Here is a 15,379-nt window from a genome sequence, read left to right as displayed (position 1 = left end):
TATGGCTCACAGTGATATTTAGAATTGATTTAACTTTTACAGATTTTGCTGAGGAGCCAAGTCTCAGTCATTTATTTGTTCCACAGTCCAAGCTCAAGACTGAACTGTCTTGCACTACTTTGTGCTGGAAATTTCTGTAATGAGAGTTTGTTTGATAAAAGATCTTTGAGTCATTCAGTTGTATTTGTTGGTATTTTATTATTCATTTTGCAAATAGGAGGAACAAAGCTTCAGAATGAAAGAACAGTCTGCAGCAAAGCTCAGAGAAGGGTAGTCCCTCTCCACACTAGACATGTACAGTATACGAAATTATGACACAGCCACTGTGCTAAGATAAAAAAGTAACACCTGGTATGGACAGTTCTCGGTACGGACAGTTCAATCCGGGGAGGCAGTTTCACCAAAGGTCTCAAGGTCCTTTTCTATTTCAAAACAGTTTCTGAAATGATAATCTTCGTATGCAACACTAACAGTCTACTACATTTCTAGTGGGCACATACATTTCCCATTACACCATTCTCTGTTAAATCACCTGTACTGCTGCATTCTTTCACTATAATTTAGTTTAAAACTTATTTGCCAATATCATTTTTTTTTTTTCTTTAATTAATTTTGTTTATTCTTGCGGCCTCAACGACTGAGGGGCATGTCAGTGTGAACAAGCAAAAATAGACCAACCAGAGAAGGTCTTACCAAGTAATTCAGTGAAACACCTGTGTATGCCCAGGGTTTAAGGATATATGATTATAATCTATTTAGCCAAATAATTTCATAACTGAAGAGCATCAAGCAACTGTTTTAGAAGTATCAGACTGTAATACTTTTTTAAAAATTAATTCTTATCAAGTGTATTTGTCCAATTTCTAGTCAAAAATATCTCTTTAAGAGATTAAAAAAATATCTCTTTAAAAAAAAGAGATAAAAATATTTTTGTGAAAATATCTCACAGTGGACACTCTCCGGGCTTCTTCTGATGGATCAGTAGACCATGTTTTTAGCCATTATCAGACAATAGCTGATTATTCGACTACCTGTGACCCTCCGTCATCCTTCACTAAATGCAGTTTTACTCTTCTGACAGGTGTTAGCTTCCCTAAGCTCAGACATCATGGTTGTCTCACTGTGTTTAGTTGATAAAGTCAGGGATGTCTTAAATCATCCTGATATCAGCTTAGGCCAAGTAACCTTTAAACTGTTGTTAAAGCACGGGCTTGTTTCGTCTCATCCATTGGCTGCAGAGTCTATCACCTAGTTAAAGGGAAAATAAAAAGGAAATAAAATAATAGGGAAAACATGTGGTTGAAAATAAAATGATTTTCTGTAATAAACTACCAAAAGCTACGTGGACATGCATCCATAAAGTCATTAACTCGACTTATTTATCCTGTTATCTTGGGATAACGTCGCTGGGTTTCCCATAGTAACAAGCTATCTTTAAATCTAGAAAACAAAATAAGAATAAGAATAATAATAGCTTGGATTTATATAGTGCCTTTGAAGAAACAGAAGGACGCTTTACAGTAGTAAAAAGGGGGGCAGTAATAGGAGACAAAAAAATAAGAAATAGGCCTAGGTCTCGGTCTCGCCCAGCCTTGGTGTTGTCTCGGGCTGGCACTGCCTTGGTTTTGGTCTTGAGTCAGTCTCTTTCCTTAAATGTCTTGGTCTTCTCTCAGTTTCGGAGCACTCTGGTTTGGTTAGTGTGGTCTTGACTACAACACTATAAATAGTTATTTGTTTAGTAATACAAATAATAAGATCATTGTGGCAGAATCTTTCATTAACAAATGTGAGTTTGGTAGAGTTGTTTCGTGGTTTTCTTATTAGAGGCTGTTTATTATGTGGAATAGCTTTCCTCTAAGACGAAACAAAAAGCTATTTAGACTGTGTTTTATAATATTCTTGAGTTAGCCGTTACAGTCTTGTAGAGTCCTTTGAACTTAGATTTCATATTTTCACGCCGCCATGTGCTTTGCCTTTGGCAAATTCTCAGCCCATGCAAAGAATTTGTACCCTACCATTGATTTACTTTTTGTGTATTTTTGTGTGCAGAAAGCTTTACTCTTTACTTTAAAACTACAGAACATATTGACACATGAGGATGTATGACAAAAAGAGAGAGTTTGGTATTATTTATATTCAACACTACAGTCTATATTCACACACTTCCTCTCTCTCGCTCATCCTCATCAATGCTTCTCTCTTCCTATCTCTGATGAAAGTCCACTTTTTAATCACTTGATATTTTTACAGGTTGAAGATGATTGAGTCTGAGATTTTATTTGCATACAGTGCTGGGAAATTAGATCAGATCAACACTAAAAGCTGGGGGATTACCTGGTCACACGTGTCAGTAAACTTTACCGCTCTGAAAAATTACAGCTGGTCACATTTAGAAGTGCAGGAAATGGAAAATTTTCACGAATCAGTGCAACAGTGTGTCAAAGTTTATCAGTTTACTTCGTATCATCCTCTTGTTGCTAGCTAAGATATAAAAAAAAACGTGTTGGGAGGTACCTTATATTAAGTATACTTGAACTGATTGGTTTACATATTTTCTCTCTAGTCCTCCGATATTTGAATATATTGACTGATAATTAATTTACTATTTTCAATTCATTTAACTTTTCCCTTTGTATCATGGCAATTTTAAGTCTAAAGACAACTTTTCTCTCTGGGGTCCCACAAGGATCAGTCCTTGGGCTGCTGCTCTTTATTCTATACGTGCTCCCCCCGTTACAATCATGGAGAAACATACTATATCTTACCATTCATACGCTGATGACACAAAGTTTATTGGTAAAGGGCCTTGAGCTTGTGTATCCCTTTCTAGTCTTCTGACTAATCAAATACTTTTACATTCACACACTGATGGTAGAGGCTGCTGTGTAAAGTGGCCATCAGTATTAACTAATCCATTCATGAACATTCATACGCCGCCGACAAAGCAGCGGTACCAACTTAGGGTTAACTGTCTTGCCCAAGGACACATCGGACATGTGGCTGCATGAGCTGGGTATCAACCCCCGACATGTATTACCACCGTCTGTTAACATTAGAATAGATCATGATGAGCAGGTTGACATTCTGCATCTGAAGATAAATTCAAAGCAGTGTTGCGTGCTTTGGATGCTTCTTAGAGCAAAGAGTGCTCCTGTCTCTTCCTCTCTTTAACAACTAACACAACACAAGTCCATATTTTTTCATCGGTATCCTTTATTCAGAATCAGATGTATATTAATGACATTAAACAGACATCCAACATTTTGATTCTGCACTGAATATTTTCCGACACCTTTAAAATTCCTTAGGACACACGTTAATAACGAAAGTTCAACATTTAAAAGAGTTACTAAAGACTTTTCTAATTTTAAAAACACAAAAGTAAAGAACATTGAAAGTCCCTGTGAGGACTTTTAAGCTGGTTATGAAACAGACCGAGATTCATATTTATGCTCTACATGAGCCAGGATCAAGATTGCTTCTTTTTACTAAGTAATTTTAAAATGTCTGTAACCACAGGTGTCAGACAAGTGGATTTACCTGTACAGGACAGGATCAACAAGGAGATAAGAGTCACTGCTTGGTCCACATGGGGGCACCAAAATCAACAAAAGCTGAAGTACCTCACAGGAGGTCTGTGTTGGTTCTCAGACATCCAGGTCATGGTAAATTCAAAGCTTGATCCAAAAGCAAATTGACTTGGTAGAAGATCTTGAAGACGTTTCATCTTTACTCCGTTAGTCTTCTCCAGTTGTCCTCTCCCAAAACAACTGAAGCCCCAGTCCCACAATTGAACATGTGACTCAAACTACCCACTCAACTTGGGGTGGTAATGACTCTCCACGAAACTATCCACAGAGGCTTACATTTCTAGCTTGGCCCACCAGTTAGCTTGGACCTGAAGACGCCTTTCAGAGGAGGAGACGTGAAACGTCTTCAAGATCTCCAACTAAGTCCAGTTGCTTTTAGATCAAGCCTCGAATTCCTCACAGGAGCTTGACAAAAAGTATTGTTAAAAACATTAGAAACAGTTGAAAAATGAATTGGTAAAGATAAAAAACCAGCCTGTAAACTAATAAGACTAAACTACATCTCAGAGGAAAGTATCTGTTCATAAAATCTAATGCATAGCTTAAGCTCAAACCACCCAAATGTCTATAGTATTTAATATATATTCAATCTGCTGCAGCACTAAAAATTATCACATTCATGAGCTACTCTGTGTCATTTGTTCTTACAACTTCTGGAGTAATTTTACAGTTTCTTTACTAAAGTATAGAACCTGAATGTTTCTTCTACCACAGATAAACTCTGTAAGCCTTAAACCAAGCCCCATTTACGAGTAGCTGATAAGATACTCCGGATAAATCTGTTGTTTTTCAAAGATGACATGGATGCTCGGGTTGCTCTCACAATCTACGCAGCTGTCATAGAGGGTTTTGCCGTCTCCTTTAGGTGGAGGTCGGACGTAGCTGCTGCTTCCCCTCGTGTACTCCCCGACCAGGACCAGAGCAACGAACATGGTCTTCTTATTTTGTCTGTTGACCTTGGCGTATCTGTCTGAATAGGACGCATCTTTGGCAAAGTAGCTACCTAAAAATAAAGAAACACAAGACTGCATTTAAAATATGGACATATCAATCATGCATAACTCTCAACCTTTATATAATCAAAATGGATGAACAACACAATACAAAAATGTACTGAGACCATATGTATAAATACCAGACTGAAATGTGTATTTCTGTTGTAAAAATCAACATTTTAAAGGTATCGGTGGGACTTCTCGGCCTTTTGCAGCCAGCCTCAAGTGGACACTCAAGGAACTGCAGCTTTTCACTTCCCTATTGGATTATTTTTCTATACCAGAGGTTTCTGCTTGGTGTTAACGCTCATTGTAAAAGAAAATGATTCTTCTACGATAAAATAAACTCCCTTTTCCAGTGAAGGAACCTCATACATGTGGACTTTTGTGTCCCATACCAAAACAAATCTGTCAACATTTTATACCTTATATCAGTGATTTTGATTTAATAACTGTTGGGGCTGTTTTTCTGTACCTTTGCCGTATAATGTTCCATGGACACCACACATCCTCCAGTCAAAGTTCTGATCACAGATCGGCTCGATCAGAGACTCATCTGTCCCGTGGAACAAGTACTGCTCATTCACAAGTTTCCCTCCATTCCTCTTCTTCATCTGCTCTTTTTGCCTTATAGGAGACATATTATGAAAAATCCACTGTTACAGTGTTTTTGAACATATATTTGGGTAACCTGAGTCTCTACAGACCCACAAAATGTGAAATAAACCCATCCAGTCCTTTGTTTGTGGTCTGCATAAGTCTTATAAAACAGAGAAAAATGCTCTGTTTCAAATGTGCTCTCCTTGTGACATCACAGTGGGATTCTGGTAATAAAATCCCCTCCCCTCCCCTGGTATCTCCACTGATGGACTCCAACCCCAGCCTAGAACAAAACTTTTGCGCAGGTCTGCCATTTTTTTTCTCACTACAGAGGAGTGATGTCTACTGGGAAAACTCAGGGGGGGGGGGTCATTGCATTTAAAGAGACACACACACCAAAACGGAGCGTTCTGAGAGAGCTGGTTTATACAGGGTCACAAACCTCCTCTGGTGCTTGATTCATGTTATATTTTGACCAAAACACAGAAAAGATGTTTCATTTAGACCACAGGAGACTGTTTGAAAAGGTAGAGAAGGGGTAGAATATGTCCTCTTTAAAAAAAAAAACTGTTTAGAAATTTGTGATAACATGCAAATAAGAACTAGTTTCACTTTTGATTAATTGGTGCTATAATCTCTGTTATTGGTCTCCATCAGCTTTTAGAAAAACACTCTCTGTATCTCCACCTGCTAATCTCTCTCTATAGCTGTTTTCACATATGCACTCCGGATAATATCTAGATATTTACAGGAGGAACGCTCCGGAGATTCTCCCGACCTAGCCGTTCACATATGCTCCTCATAGCGGGGGACTTTCCCTGTCAGAGGGGATGGGGCGCGGGGGATTTCCCGACGTAAGACATGACGTAAATAAACAACGCGGAAGTAGCGGCTGAAGCAACACAGTCCGCTACACAACGCTATAATGAGAATATTTGTCTTTATATCAATGCTATGTGTAATCCAATGGAATGACAACATCCACAAAAGAGTGGAGAACAACATACTGACGAACAGAAAACATAATGCAGCAGGTTCATTACGTGCACGGAGATCGTAGTGGTCGCGTGCAGACACTTTAGCCGGTCACTGTATATAAATGTCATTCTCTAGCCTATTGGCTCGAATTGAAAATCTCCGGAGTATATTCGACCGCGGTCAGACATCAGCTCACTCGGATATTCTGCGGATAAAATTCTAGGGGTCTGGCTGGAGAAACTCTGGGTAAAGTCTGCGCGAAAAATGCGGCTGTTTGCGTTCACACATAGCCTAAAGAACCTCCGGGTAGCCAAATCTCTGGACTTTTTAAGGAGATTTCCGTATGTGTGAAAAAGGTTAGTTATTAGTTAGTTAAGTTATCCAGAACAAGGGACTGGAATTTACAAATTCATGGAATAAATTAATGACATACATTTGTATGTCAATTTTACAGCAAATTGCAAGTTTGATTGAATAAGGTTGCCTTGAATGGCTCTGTTAAGGGAGGGAAGCTGCAGTTTTTAGTCAAAATCTCTGTTGACATATTACTATTAGGCAACTAACCCCTTTCAAATTGTCTTCAAAATTCACAAGTCATATTAAACACACTTGAATCAGGTCTTTTACCATTGAAAGACCCTCCACAGATAAGGGTTCTGGATCCTCTGGATGCTGTGAATTGTACTGTTAGGCATGGTGAGCTGGAACAACTTTCTCATCATATTGTGCTCTGGAGTAACAGGGAGAGGTACGAGCTGCAAGACAAGAGTACAGTAAAGGACATGAATATATATTTACTATTCAAGAAGGGACAAAACATTGTGCAAGATTTGTATTCAGCCTGCAGCTTATTACTTGTTGCAAAAAAGACGTAAAATAATCATATGATAATGAAATAATAATAAAATACCACTAGGCTGTACATATATCCTAATATAGTAATAGAGTATTTAATGCACTTAGTGTAGATATGTTAATTTGCCTACAAAACAGAAGAATTAAGTGTATTGTGACGAGGCTCAAATGGTTTTATTTCTCATTTATACAGGACTTTATGTTGATCTTAAAAAGGAGTTTCATTTTCAGCCTTGGTAGTCTAGCGCCATGTTTGGCATTGTTTTGTTAGCAGCGGTGTTAAATAAGGACAGTCCTACGTTTAAAAGAGCAAGAGCCTTTCTGTTTTATTTGTTAAAACTTTTTGTATTTAATGAATTGATATTTCAAGTAACTAATGTGCTGCTATAATGGTTTCAATAAAACAAACTGAGAAAAAGATGTGCACTTTGTGGCATATTAGTTATTAATGATTCATCGCTAATTATTTGTTCAGATATTCAACTATCGGTTAAGAAAAATGGTGGAAATTTGCAACCCTAATCATCGACCGTAAAATATTCATGGACGAGGCCTGAGTAACGTCAGCCATCTGTTCCTGCAGGGGGCTTCAGAGTCCCATCTGCGGCAGCCGCCATGATGGAAACGCTGTCTCACCCTAAATTTTAGTCAACCAATTTTAGGGCTCAGAGCTGGAGCTGAGGCGGGTTTTAAGGGCGCACACAGAAGGCAATCCACGCTTCACCCCTGAAGTCCAGTTTGTTTAACTAGTGTGAGTGCTCCATTCACTTCCTTGGCCCTGGCATGTTTCAAAGAGGTGAGCTTCGGCACGGTACAGTTCATGCACGAGCACAAGCCCGGCTACACAACGGGGACAGCCTTCATCATGGAGAAATCCCGGAGTGTTCTGTCTGTATCTGACTAACATGACTCAAAATGAGACACAAAGTATGTCTAGTTCTCCGTGTTGCTCTGCGATGTGCGGACGCAGACCGGAAAGCGTGTCCCTTTTTTAAAATGTTTCAACACCGGAGGTTGCTGCTTGGTTATGATATTAGAATACGATACCCTTCACTGTCCCCCGTGCACACATTAAACTGCCTCCATAATTGCTCCCAGGTCTTTGTCATTGTCTAAAGAGAGTGTTGTTTTCAGAACTTGCTAAAAGCATGAAAAGCACCTGAACTACAACTTTGTAAAAACACGTCAACACCACAAGCCCTCAAAGCCAAAAAATTAGCACTTTCTTATTGATAGTATTTGTTACACATGTTTCAAATGCTTTAAAGATACCTTATATCCTAAGTCTGGGAGTGCGTTCTTGTTCCAGTGAGGTGGGAAGGTTTCAGGTGTGGAGGAGCTGGAGCTGTGTGATGATGGACTACAGAGGAGACAAATATAAGTCTGACTCATGAAGTAGCTTCAGACAAAGAAAACCAAATCAGCAAATTCTTCCTCTGTAACTTTGAATCAGGATACCTCTTTAGCTTCTCCTCCGCCTCCTGAGCAGACACAAAGCGAGGCCTCCGTCGGACCTCCCTCTTGGTTTTGTATCTTACATTCTGCTGATACATCGGCAGGGTTCCTGCTGCCCCTTTAAGGCAGAGAATGTAATTCTGTTTGTCCGCCTGAAATTGAATCTCTGTATCTCTGTCTGCCAGGTACACATTCTCCAGAGTTTTAGAGGTGACAGAGGCTGATGTGTCAGCTTTGTCCTGAAGAGAAAAAACAGAGCACACAGATATTTTGAAACGTAGAAAATATAAGAAGTAACAAGTGAAAAAGTGTTCAGCATTATTTCTCACCTGTCCGTACTCCAGCCACTCCCCAATGTCATCCTTCCAGTACCACAGCCACTGGGTTGTCAGAATGAAGTGAGGAGGCTTTGAGACAGAGGAGGCGGTGGACAGGCGACGAACAGGAGAGCCTCCGCATGTCATCGTCTGGAAGTCAACTGCCTGATCTTTAATGGACGCAGAGCTGGAAGCAAGAAAATCGTAATCATGTGGTGGAAATCTGCTTTCACAGACAACACCAGACCTGTCCCTCAAAGCACACAGAGATCATTGGTCTGCACTGCAAAGAGTGCTGGTATTTACAGTAGTGCTTCCTTTAAGAGGCCGAGTGTGTCAGTGTTGTAGCCTACTCTGAGTCCTGGACTCAAGCCCTGACTTTCAGGACTTGTGACTTGGACTCAGGAGTTTGCTACATTTTAACCCTGAAAATGGAGAGGAGGACTCCGACTTACCTCCTGATAAAGACTGTTTTATTTTTTGCTTTTTACAACGATTGATTGAGTTTTGACAAAAGGCTGGCACGTGTTCCCCTGCACACGCTCATGTGGCATCTTTTAATCCACAGCTGGTGTGTCGTGGTGATGCAGTCATATAACTATGGATTGGGTAAACTGCGTCATAAAGTTGAAAATTGTGGTTAATAATGAGAGGGCTGCAGGTTTATTTGAGTTTATTAGACGCCTGCATTGATCCCATCACAGCAGAAACGATCAGTGCGTCTCCCAAAGAGGAGCATGATGAGTACTTAAGAACGATGCACAGCGCTGTATCTTCATTCGTAATTAAAATCTCCAGACGCGCTGACAGGATTATTCAGAATCTCATGTTAACCAATGAGATGTGTTTAAACTTTATACCCATCCGAAAGGTCCCACTCAGTCCGTGGAACAGCACACCTCCTCATAAATCCGGAGCTCATTTTATTTATGATCAAAGTTTATCAGTCCTCTCTGCAGAGTTTCCACTGTCCTGTCAAATTATTACAGTTTTTAGTTTTATATTTTCTGCACTGACATCACTGTGACATCACTCAGTCATTTCTAGAGACATATTTTAAGAAATAGTGAAAAACTCTTCGGTGTTCTAGATAAAGATCTGTGTGTGTTCACCTCAGCGCTTTCTTTCTTCTTTTACCCACCCTTGAAATGAAAGTGACTTGATGTTCAAATCGAGACAGATAACCATATGTTTTTTCATTGACGCACCTTATCGACAAATATCTCAAAAGGCGTAAGGCGCTTGTCGGTTGATCCATGCAGGTTGAGTCGTGCCCCGGGTCACAGTAGGCCTTCTCGATGTCCTCCATGTTCGGCAGGTCCTTCCAGGTCACACCGTCGCCGTCTAACACCTGCCACATGTAAGGAAGGTGGAAGTGGACACGAGCACACGTCTCTGGAAAAAAAGACAGCCACAGAAATCAACACATCTTCTCTTCACTCACACAGGTATTAAAACAGGGTTGTCAAAATACAAGAATTTACATTTGGATACGATGCAAACAAAAATCAAACAGTATCGATACCAAGGCAACAAAAGTAGAAAAACACAGGCACCCAAACTTTGCACACTGCACACTTCTCTTTTGGCAGCTTTGAGTTAAAAGTATAACCTTTTGGTACTTTCGATATTAGCAATCATTCAAATAGCTGAGATTTTATCAGAGGATTGAAAATGTTGACAACCTTTTATATAAAAAGTGCTCTACGAGGGAACCTAATCCTGTAGAAATTACTAGATTGAGCATTACCTTTGTATCTGCAGTCCCTGCGGACGAAATAGAGGCAGATTTCATTCCTGTCAGCTTCACTCACGGGGTTTGTTTGATTAGCAGGCGAGGGCTTCAGAGCAGAGATCCTCACCTCTGGCAGCGCTGCAGGAGAAACAATCATGTTTAATTTAATGTGAAGATTTACACTCTGTTTAGATGAGCTTCAAAATGTTTGTGTAAAAGTTCTCATTCTTTACCAGCACCAGCTACAGGCTGTCTCTCCTGCTGAGCCACGATGATGTACTTGTTTCTGTAGATCTCGTTGAGGTTTGTTATATTCTCCGGACTAAGGCCTCGGAGAATCTTGGTGCTACACTCCTCGATGTTGTGTACTCTCTTACAGGAAGAGCCAAACCTGCAGTCGCCCTGGAAATAGTGCTGACAGATGTGCAGCTTGTTGCAGGAGTCGGTGAACTTGCAGGAGCCGTGCAAACCGTTTCCCTTGTTGTAATGTGGGCAGATCTGGAGAGGTGTACGAGAGGGGGGATCAAAGTTTACATGACTTTACATGACATCCTGAGGCTCTGAATACCCACCTCTGTCTCCCCACACTGCAGGTCCAACTTACCTCTGGAAGCAGATAAGGATCATTCTGCAGTAACAGCTGGAACAGCTGTTTCTCCGTCAAATCCTGAAGACCATGTCTCATCAGAAGCTCTGCATTTTGTGGAAGGACCAGACTGTGGCGATTTTTACACTTTTCTCTGAAAAAAATGATTAAATATATTTTCAGTGTAGAGTTTTAATCTGAAAACAGGCTTACAAACATCCATTTGGTTTCATTAAATGGACAGAACTCCACAGTTAAAAATGTAAAGGACAACTTTCACACCTTTGCTGATATATCAGCTGAACCTCAGTATAAGCAGATACTTGCCCTGTTGATGGACGTCAGCAAATAATGTGGCATACACTGATGTCTATCCATTGTATCAAACAATTAAATGCTGGCCAGCTTTTATACCTCATACCTAGACTCTTTTTAAACCACCCTACTACATACTGCTATTGAATGCTGTATGTACTGCATTCAATAGCAGTATGGAGAATGCCGGTCGCCAGGCTTAACTGGTTTCTGGTCTTGGAATGAGGAAGTAAACAACACCCTAGCTGACGTCCCATGTCGCTACAGTGAAGCATCCAGTCTTTTTTTACAGTCTGAAAAAAGCTGACAAGAGACTCATTTAGATTTGACTCAATATATATTTGGTGGTATCTTTGTGTGGTTTGGTCTGATTGTCATTATTTCCCTTGTTGCTGTCCGTCATTTAGATATCTTACCTGATGCTATGCATTGTGGGAAACAGTACGAGAGGGAGACTGGTCTGATGCATCAGACACACCCGGGTATTTTTGGCATACTGCGGATCTCGTATTAGTTTGTATACTTCTTTTGGGCAGAATCAGAACATCAGTACATACCCCATATTTGATACATACATTTCTGAGACCTATTACATTACCATATGGTAAAAACTTTGCTCGAACTTTGCCCCCTGGTGGATACTGCATATTATGTATTGCCAGTGCAGTAGGCAGTTTCAAAAAACAGCCTGAGAGATTTTTATTGGGCAGAAGAAGTCAACTGTTGGACAAAGTCTGGCATGGCGTAACAGGGTACAGGTGCTGTTAACATGATTTGTTTTCATGGTTAAACATAAAAGAAAGTTTCTGCAAATGGGAGTTTGAAACCATCAGTGTGTGTGCAAAAACTCAAATCCTACCGAGAGTATCTGTCTAATTTCTAGTCCAAAATATTTCTTTACACTAAATTGCCTAAATTGTGTACAATAAGTGGAAATTATCTGCCAAAGCAGCGTGCAAAATATGCCACATCTCCTGTCAGTTTGTTTGCTGCATTGGCAGACATATTTATTTGTTACAAGCAATTCAGGACGGACTTTCAGCTTTCTTAAAATATCTTAAAATAAGACGTTTATTTGGATTTGTCGGGTGAATGATACAAAATATATTTCAGCATACAGAGGCACTGCTTCTCAGCGGGCAAGGCAGGCAACTCCTGAGGGCTCACAAACGTAAACCAAATCAGTCGCCCAAAATGTAATTTTTTTTGTCGGAGTGTGCAATGGCCTTTAGTGTCGGGACACTGGGAGACATAATGTTGGTGAAGGCAGGGAGGGCCCCCCAATAGATTCTTGCTTAGGGCCCCAACAGACTCTAGAATCGCCACTGTCAACAAAAATCTCTCAATGTAAAGTAGCCTACTAAATGTTTCCACTTCATTGTCTGATTGGTCCACAACTGGCATGATGTAAAAATTAACTTGTGTAATCTGTAACTGAACAACATGCATTGTACATTAAACCAGGTGTTAGGAAAAGGCATTTTTTTGTGTTCACTGTTTGTGATGAATATAACAAATAAGTTCTAATCACAGCATATCAGCCCTCTGCTCATGCTGAGAGTTACAGGAGCTTTAACGAGAAATATGTGATATCAACAAAATCATGACATAAGTGTGTTCACGCCCTAAACAGTGTAACAAAAATGTCGGACCTGAGGTGGATACTTACCCATACGTGCATCCACCGGAGACATAGTACCTGCACAGGTGTAAGCCGTCGCACTGTGGACACTCTCCGGGTTTCTTCTGACAGAGCCGCAGACTGGTTTTAGCCACGATCAGACTATCCGGGCTGATGGTCTGACCTCCTCTGACCCTCTGCTTGCCATCTTTCATACATATCTTATCGTCGTCGAAGAGGAGTTTGCTCAGGGCTGAATCTGTAACTCTGTGACTCTGTTTTATCTTCTCGTCCAGGCTCGTGAAGTCTAGACAGCCCCGGTTATCGCACAGAGTCTTCCTGATGAACCCTGAGATGTCTGAACTCATCCTGGTATTTGTTCCCGTAAGTTACCTTTGCTCTGTTATTGTTAAAGCAGGGCTGCTCTTGTTCCTCTCAGCGACAGCAGTGACTCGGTTTATGACCAGATTGCGAGGAAATGAAACAGAAAGTTAAAAAGATATAAGATCGAAACTTTGGAAGGCCGTTTGAGCATTTATTCTAAACCCTTGAAATAAAGCGTTCGGCTGTTTGCACATATGCACTCCGGAAAATATCTAGATAATTTCAGGAGGAATGCTTCCTGAAATTCTCCTGACCTGATTGTTCTCACATTCACCTCACAGTGGGAGGTGCATGTGAGAACAAAGACAAATATGTATAAAAAACTACATGGAAGTGGCAGACGAAGCAACAGAGTCCGCTGTAGAATGCCATAATGAGAGTATCTACCTTTATATCAATGCTAAGTGTAGTTCAAGGGAATCACAATATCTACAAAAGAGCGGAGAAGATCATACTGGAGAACAGAAAACGTAATGCAGCAGTTTAATTACGTGGGCGGAGATCATAGTCTATGGGCGTGCACTGATCACAGGATATAAACGCCACCATCCCTTTCCACTCGCTCGAGGTGAATTCTCCGGCTAATATCCTGCTTCGTTCTCACATCAGCTTACTCGGACTGGCCACTAGGGTAGGCTCTTGCAGTAGTGTTTCAAAGTGGTACTCCAGTCCAAATTCAAAACATTGTAGAGAGCTGTCTTCCCCCGCCCCCCAGAGTTGATATGCACGCAGGTTGCCATGTGGAGGACACTGAAGCTTCAGTGTTTATCCAGCTCTGCATCAGTCTGTAAACCTTTCTGCGTTCTAATCTCTCTCCATTTTTCAAAAAAGCATCTCCAATATTGATCCTAGTTTGAGCACGTTTCTGCTCGTGGAGCTTATTAGAAACATGCAGAGGCTTTTTAGGTCGGGTACAATCACTTCTATCTGAACCACTTCTCTTGCCCGCTTCCATCACTGCAACACCTGTTGGTTTGACCTGATAACTGCTCTCATATCTGACAAACTGAGGGGCGTCCAAAACAGCCGTGTGGGGGCGCCTTAAAAGCGCCTACCTTCTCTGGTCCAAACAAATCCAGAGCATTCAGGAGCAGAATCTAAAGTTAGAAGGAGGACATACTGGCTGCTGCATTGTTGTCAGAGAAGCCAGCACTTCAACACAGCATGTTTCCTTAATGTCTGATCATTGGTCACTTTATAATTTCAATCAGCAGATATCTTACAGACTGGAGCCTTAAATAACATGTTTCTTGGGTTGTTTATAAATAGTCAGTAGGTGACGGCAGCTTGCGGTTATGCACCTTGAGGCTGGTCATCTGTCATTTAACAATGAGAAAAAGAAGACAAAGCAAAAAGTTTGTTTTTTTGTGCAGCTTTTTGTTCTGTTTTCAGCTTTAGTTTTATATCCAAAATTAGTATTATTTTTATCATAATGAGAAAACATTTGGGCGGCAGTAACCAAGTATGGAAAGCCAAACTGTTCAAAAACACATGACTTTAAACACTTTGACAATACGTTCTAAAATACAATCACAATCTTTCAGTAGTCAATAGACAGTAAACAGTCCCTACTATCCGTGCTGTATACTTTTAGGACCTACTGTTCAGTAGGCAGATATTTGTTCCTACTTCTTCTGATTCATTCAGTATGGAAGTGACTTCATTTACGTTACCCAAACCGGCTGCAACCACCCGTTTTTTTTATTTTTTTTTAGCTTTATTCAAGAAGAATAATGCACATATACAGTCAGGTAAACAAAAAACAATATCACAATGTAAATCAAGTAAAAAACAGATTAAATAATAAAATAACATACAGTACATGCAGGAGAGTACAAATGAAAGACAGAAATGTACAGAATATAAAGTAAAATAAACCAATAAAGATGCATACATAAATATGTAATCATTATTTAAATAGAGGGAGAAAGGTTTTATAATAATGCAG

At 40.2% G+C, this 15,379-nt stretch overlaps 1 protein-coding gene across 1 annotated transcript; it reads right to left on the bottom strand.

Moving 5' to 3' along the window:
• Positions 1 to 3,193: 3,193 nt before the first annotated feature.
• parp12a (poly (ADP-ribose) polymerase family, member 12a) lies at positions 3,194 to 13,585 on the bottom strand. Its single transcript, XM_061036657.1, has 11 exons — positions 13,096 to 13,585; positions 11,130 to 11,265; positions 10,759 to 11,023; positions 10,541 to 10,663; positions 9,999 to 10,185; positions 8,803 to 8,977; positions 8,477 to 8,712; positions 8,291 to 8,378; positions 6,791 to 6,918; positions 5,061 to 5,212; positions 3,194 to 4,593 (listed from the first exon to the last, which is right to left on the bottom strand). The coding sequence occupies exons 1-11, from the start codon at positions 13,413 to 13,415 to the stop codon at positions 4,337 to 4,339; spliced, it is 2,067 nt and encodes a 688-aa protein (XP_060892640.1). The 5' UTR covers positions 13,416 to 13,585; the 3' UTR covers positions 3,194 to 4,336.
• Positions 13,586 to 15,379: the final 1,794 nt, after the last annotated feature.

This window comes from Labrus mixtus, chromosome 4 (genome assembly GCF_963584025.1).
Source record: "Labrus mixtus chromosome 4, fLabMix1.1, whole genome shotgun sequence".
NCBI lineage: Eukaryota > Metazoa > Chordata > Actinopteri > Labriformes > Labridae > Labrus > Labrus mixtus.
Note: the sequence above shows the minus strand (reverse complement) of the source record. Positions and strands in the feature narration are given on the sequence as shown.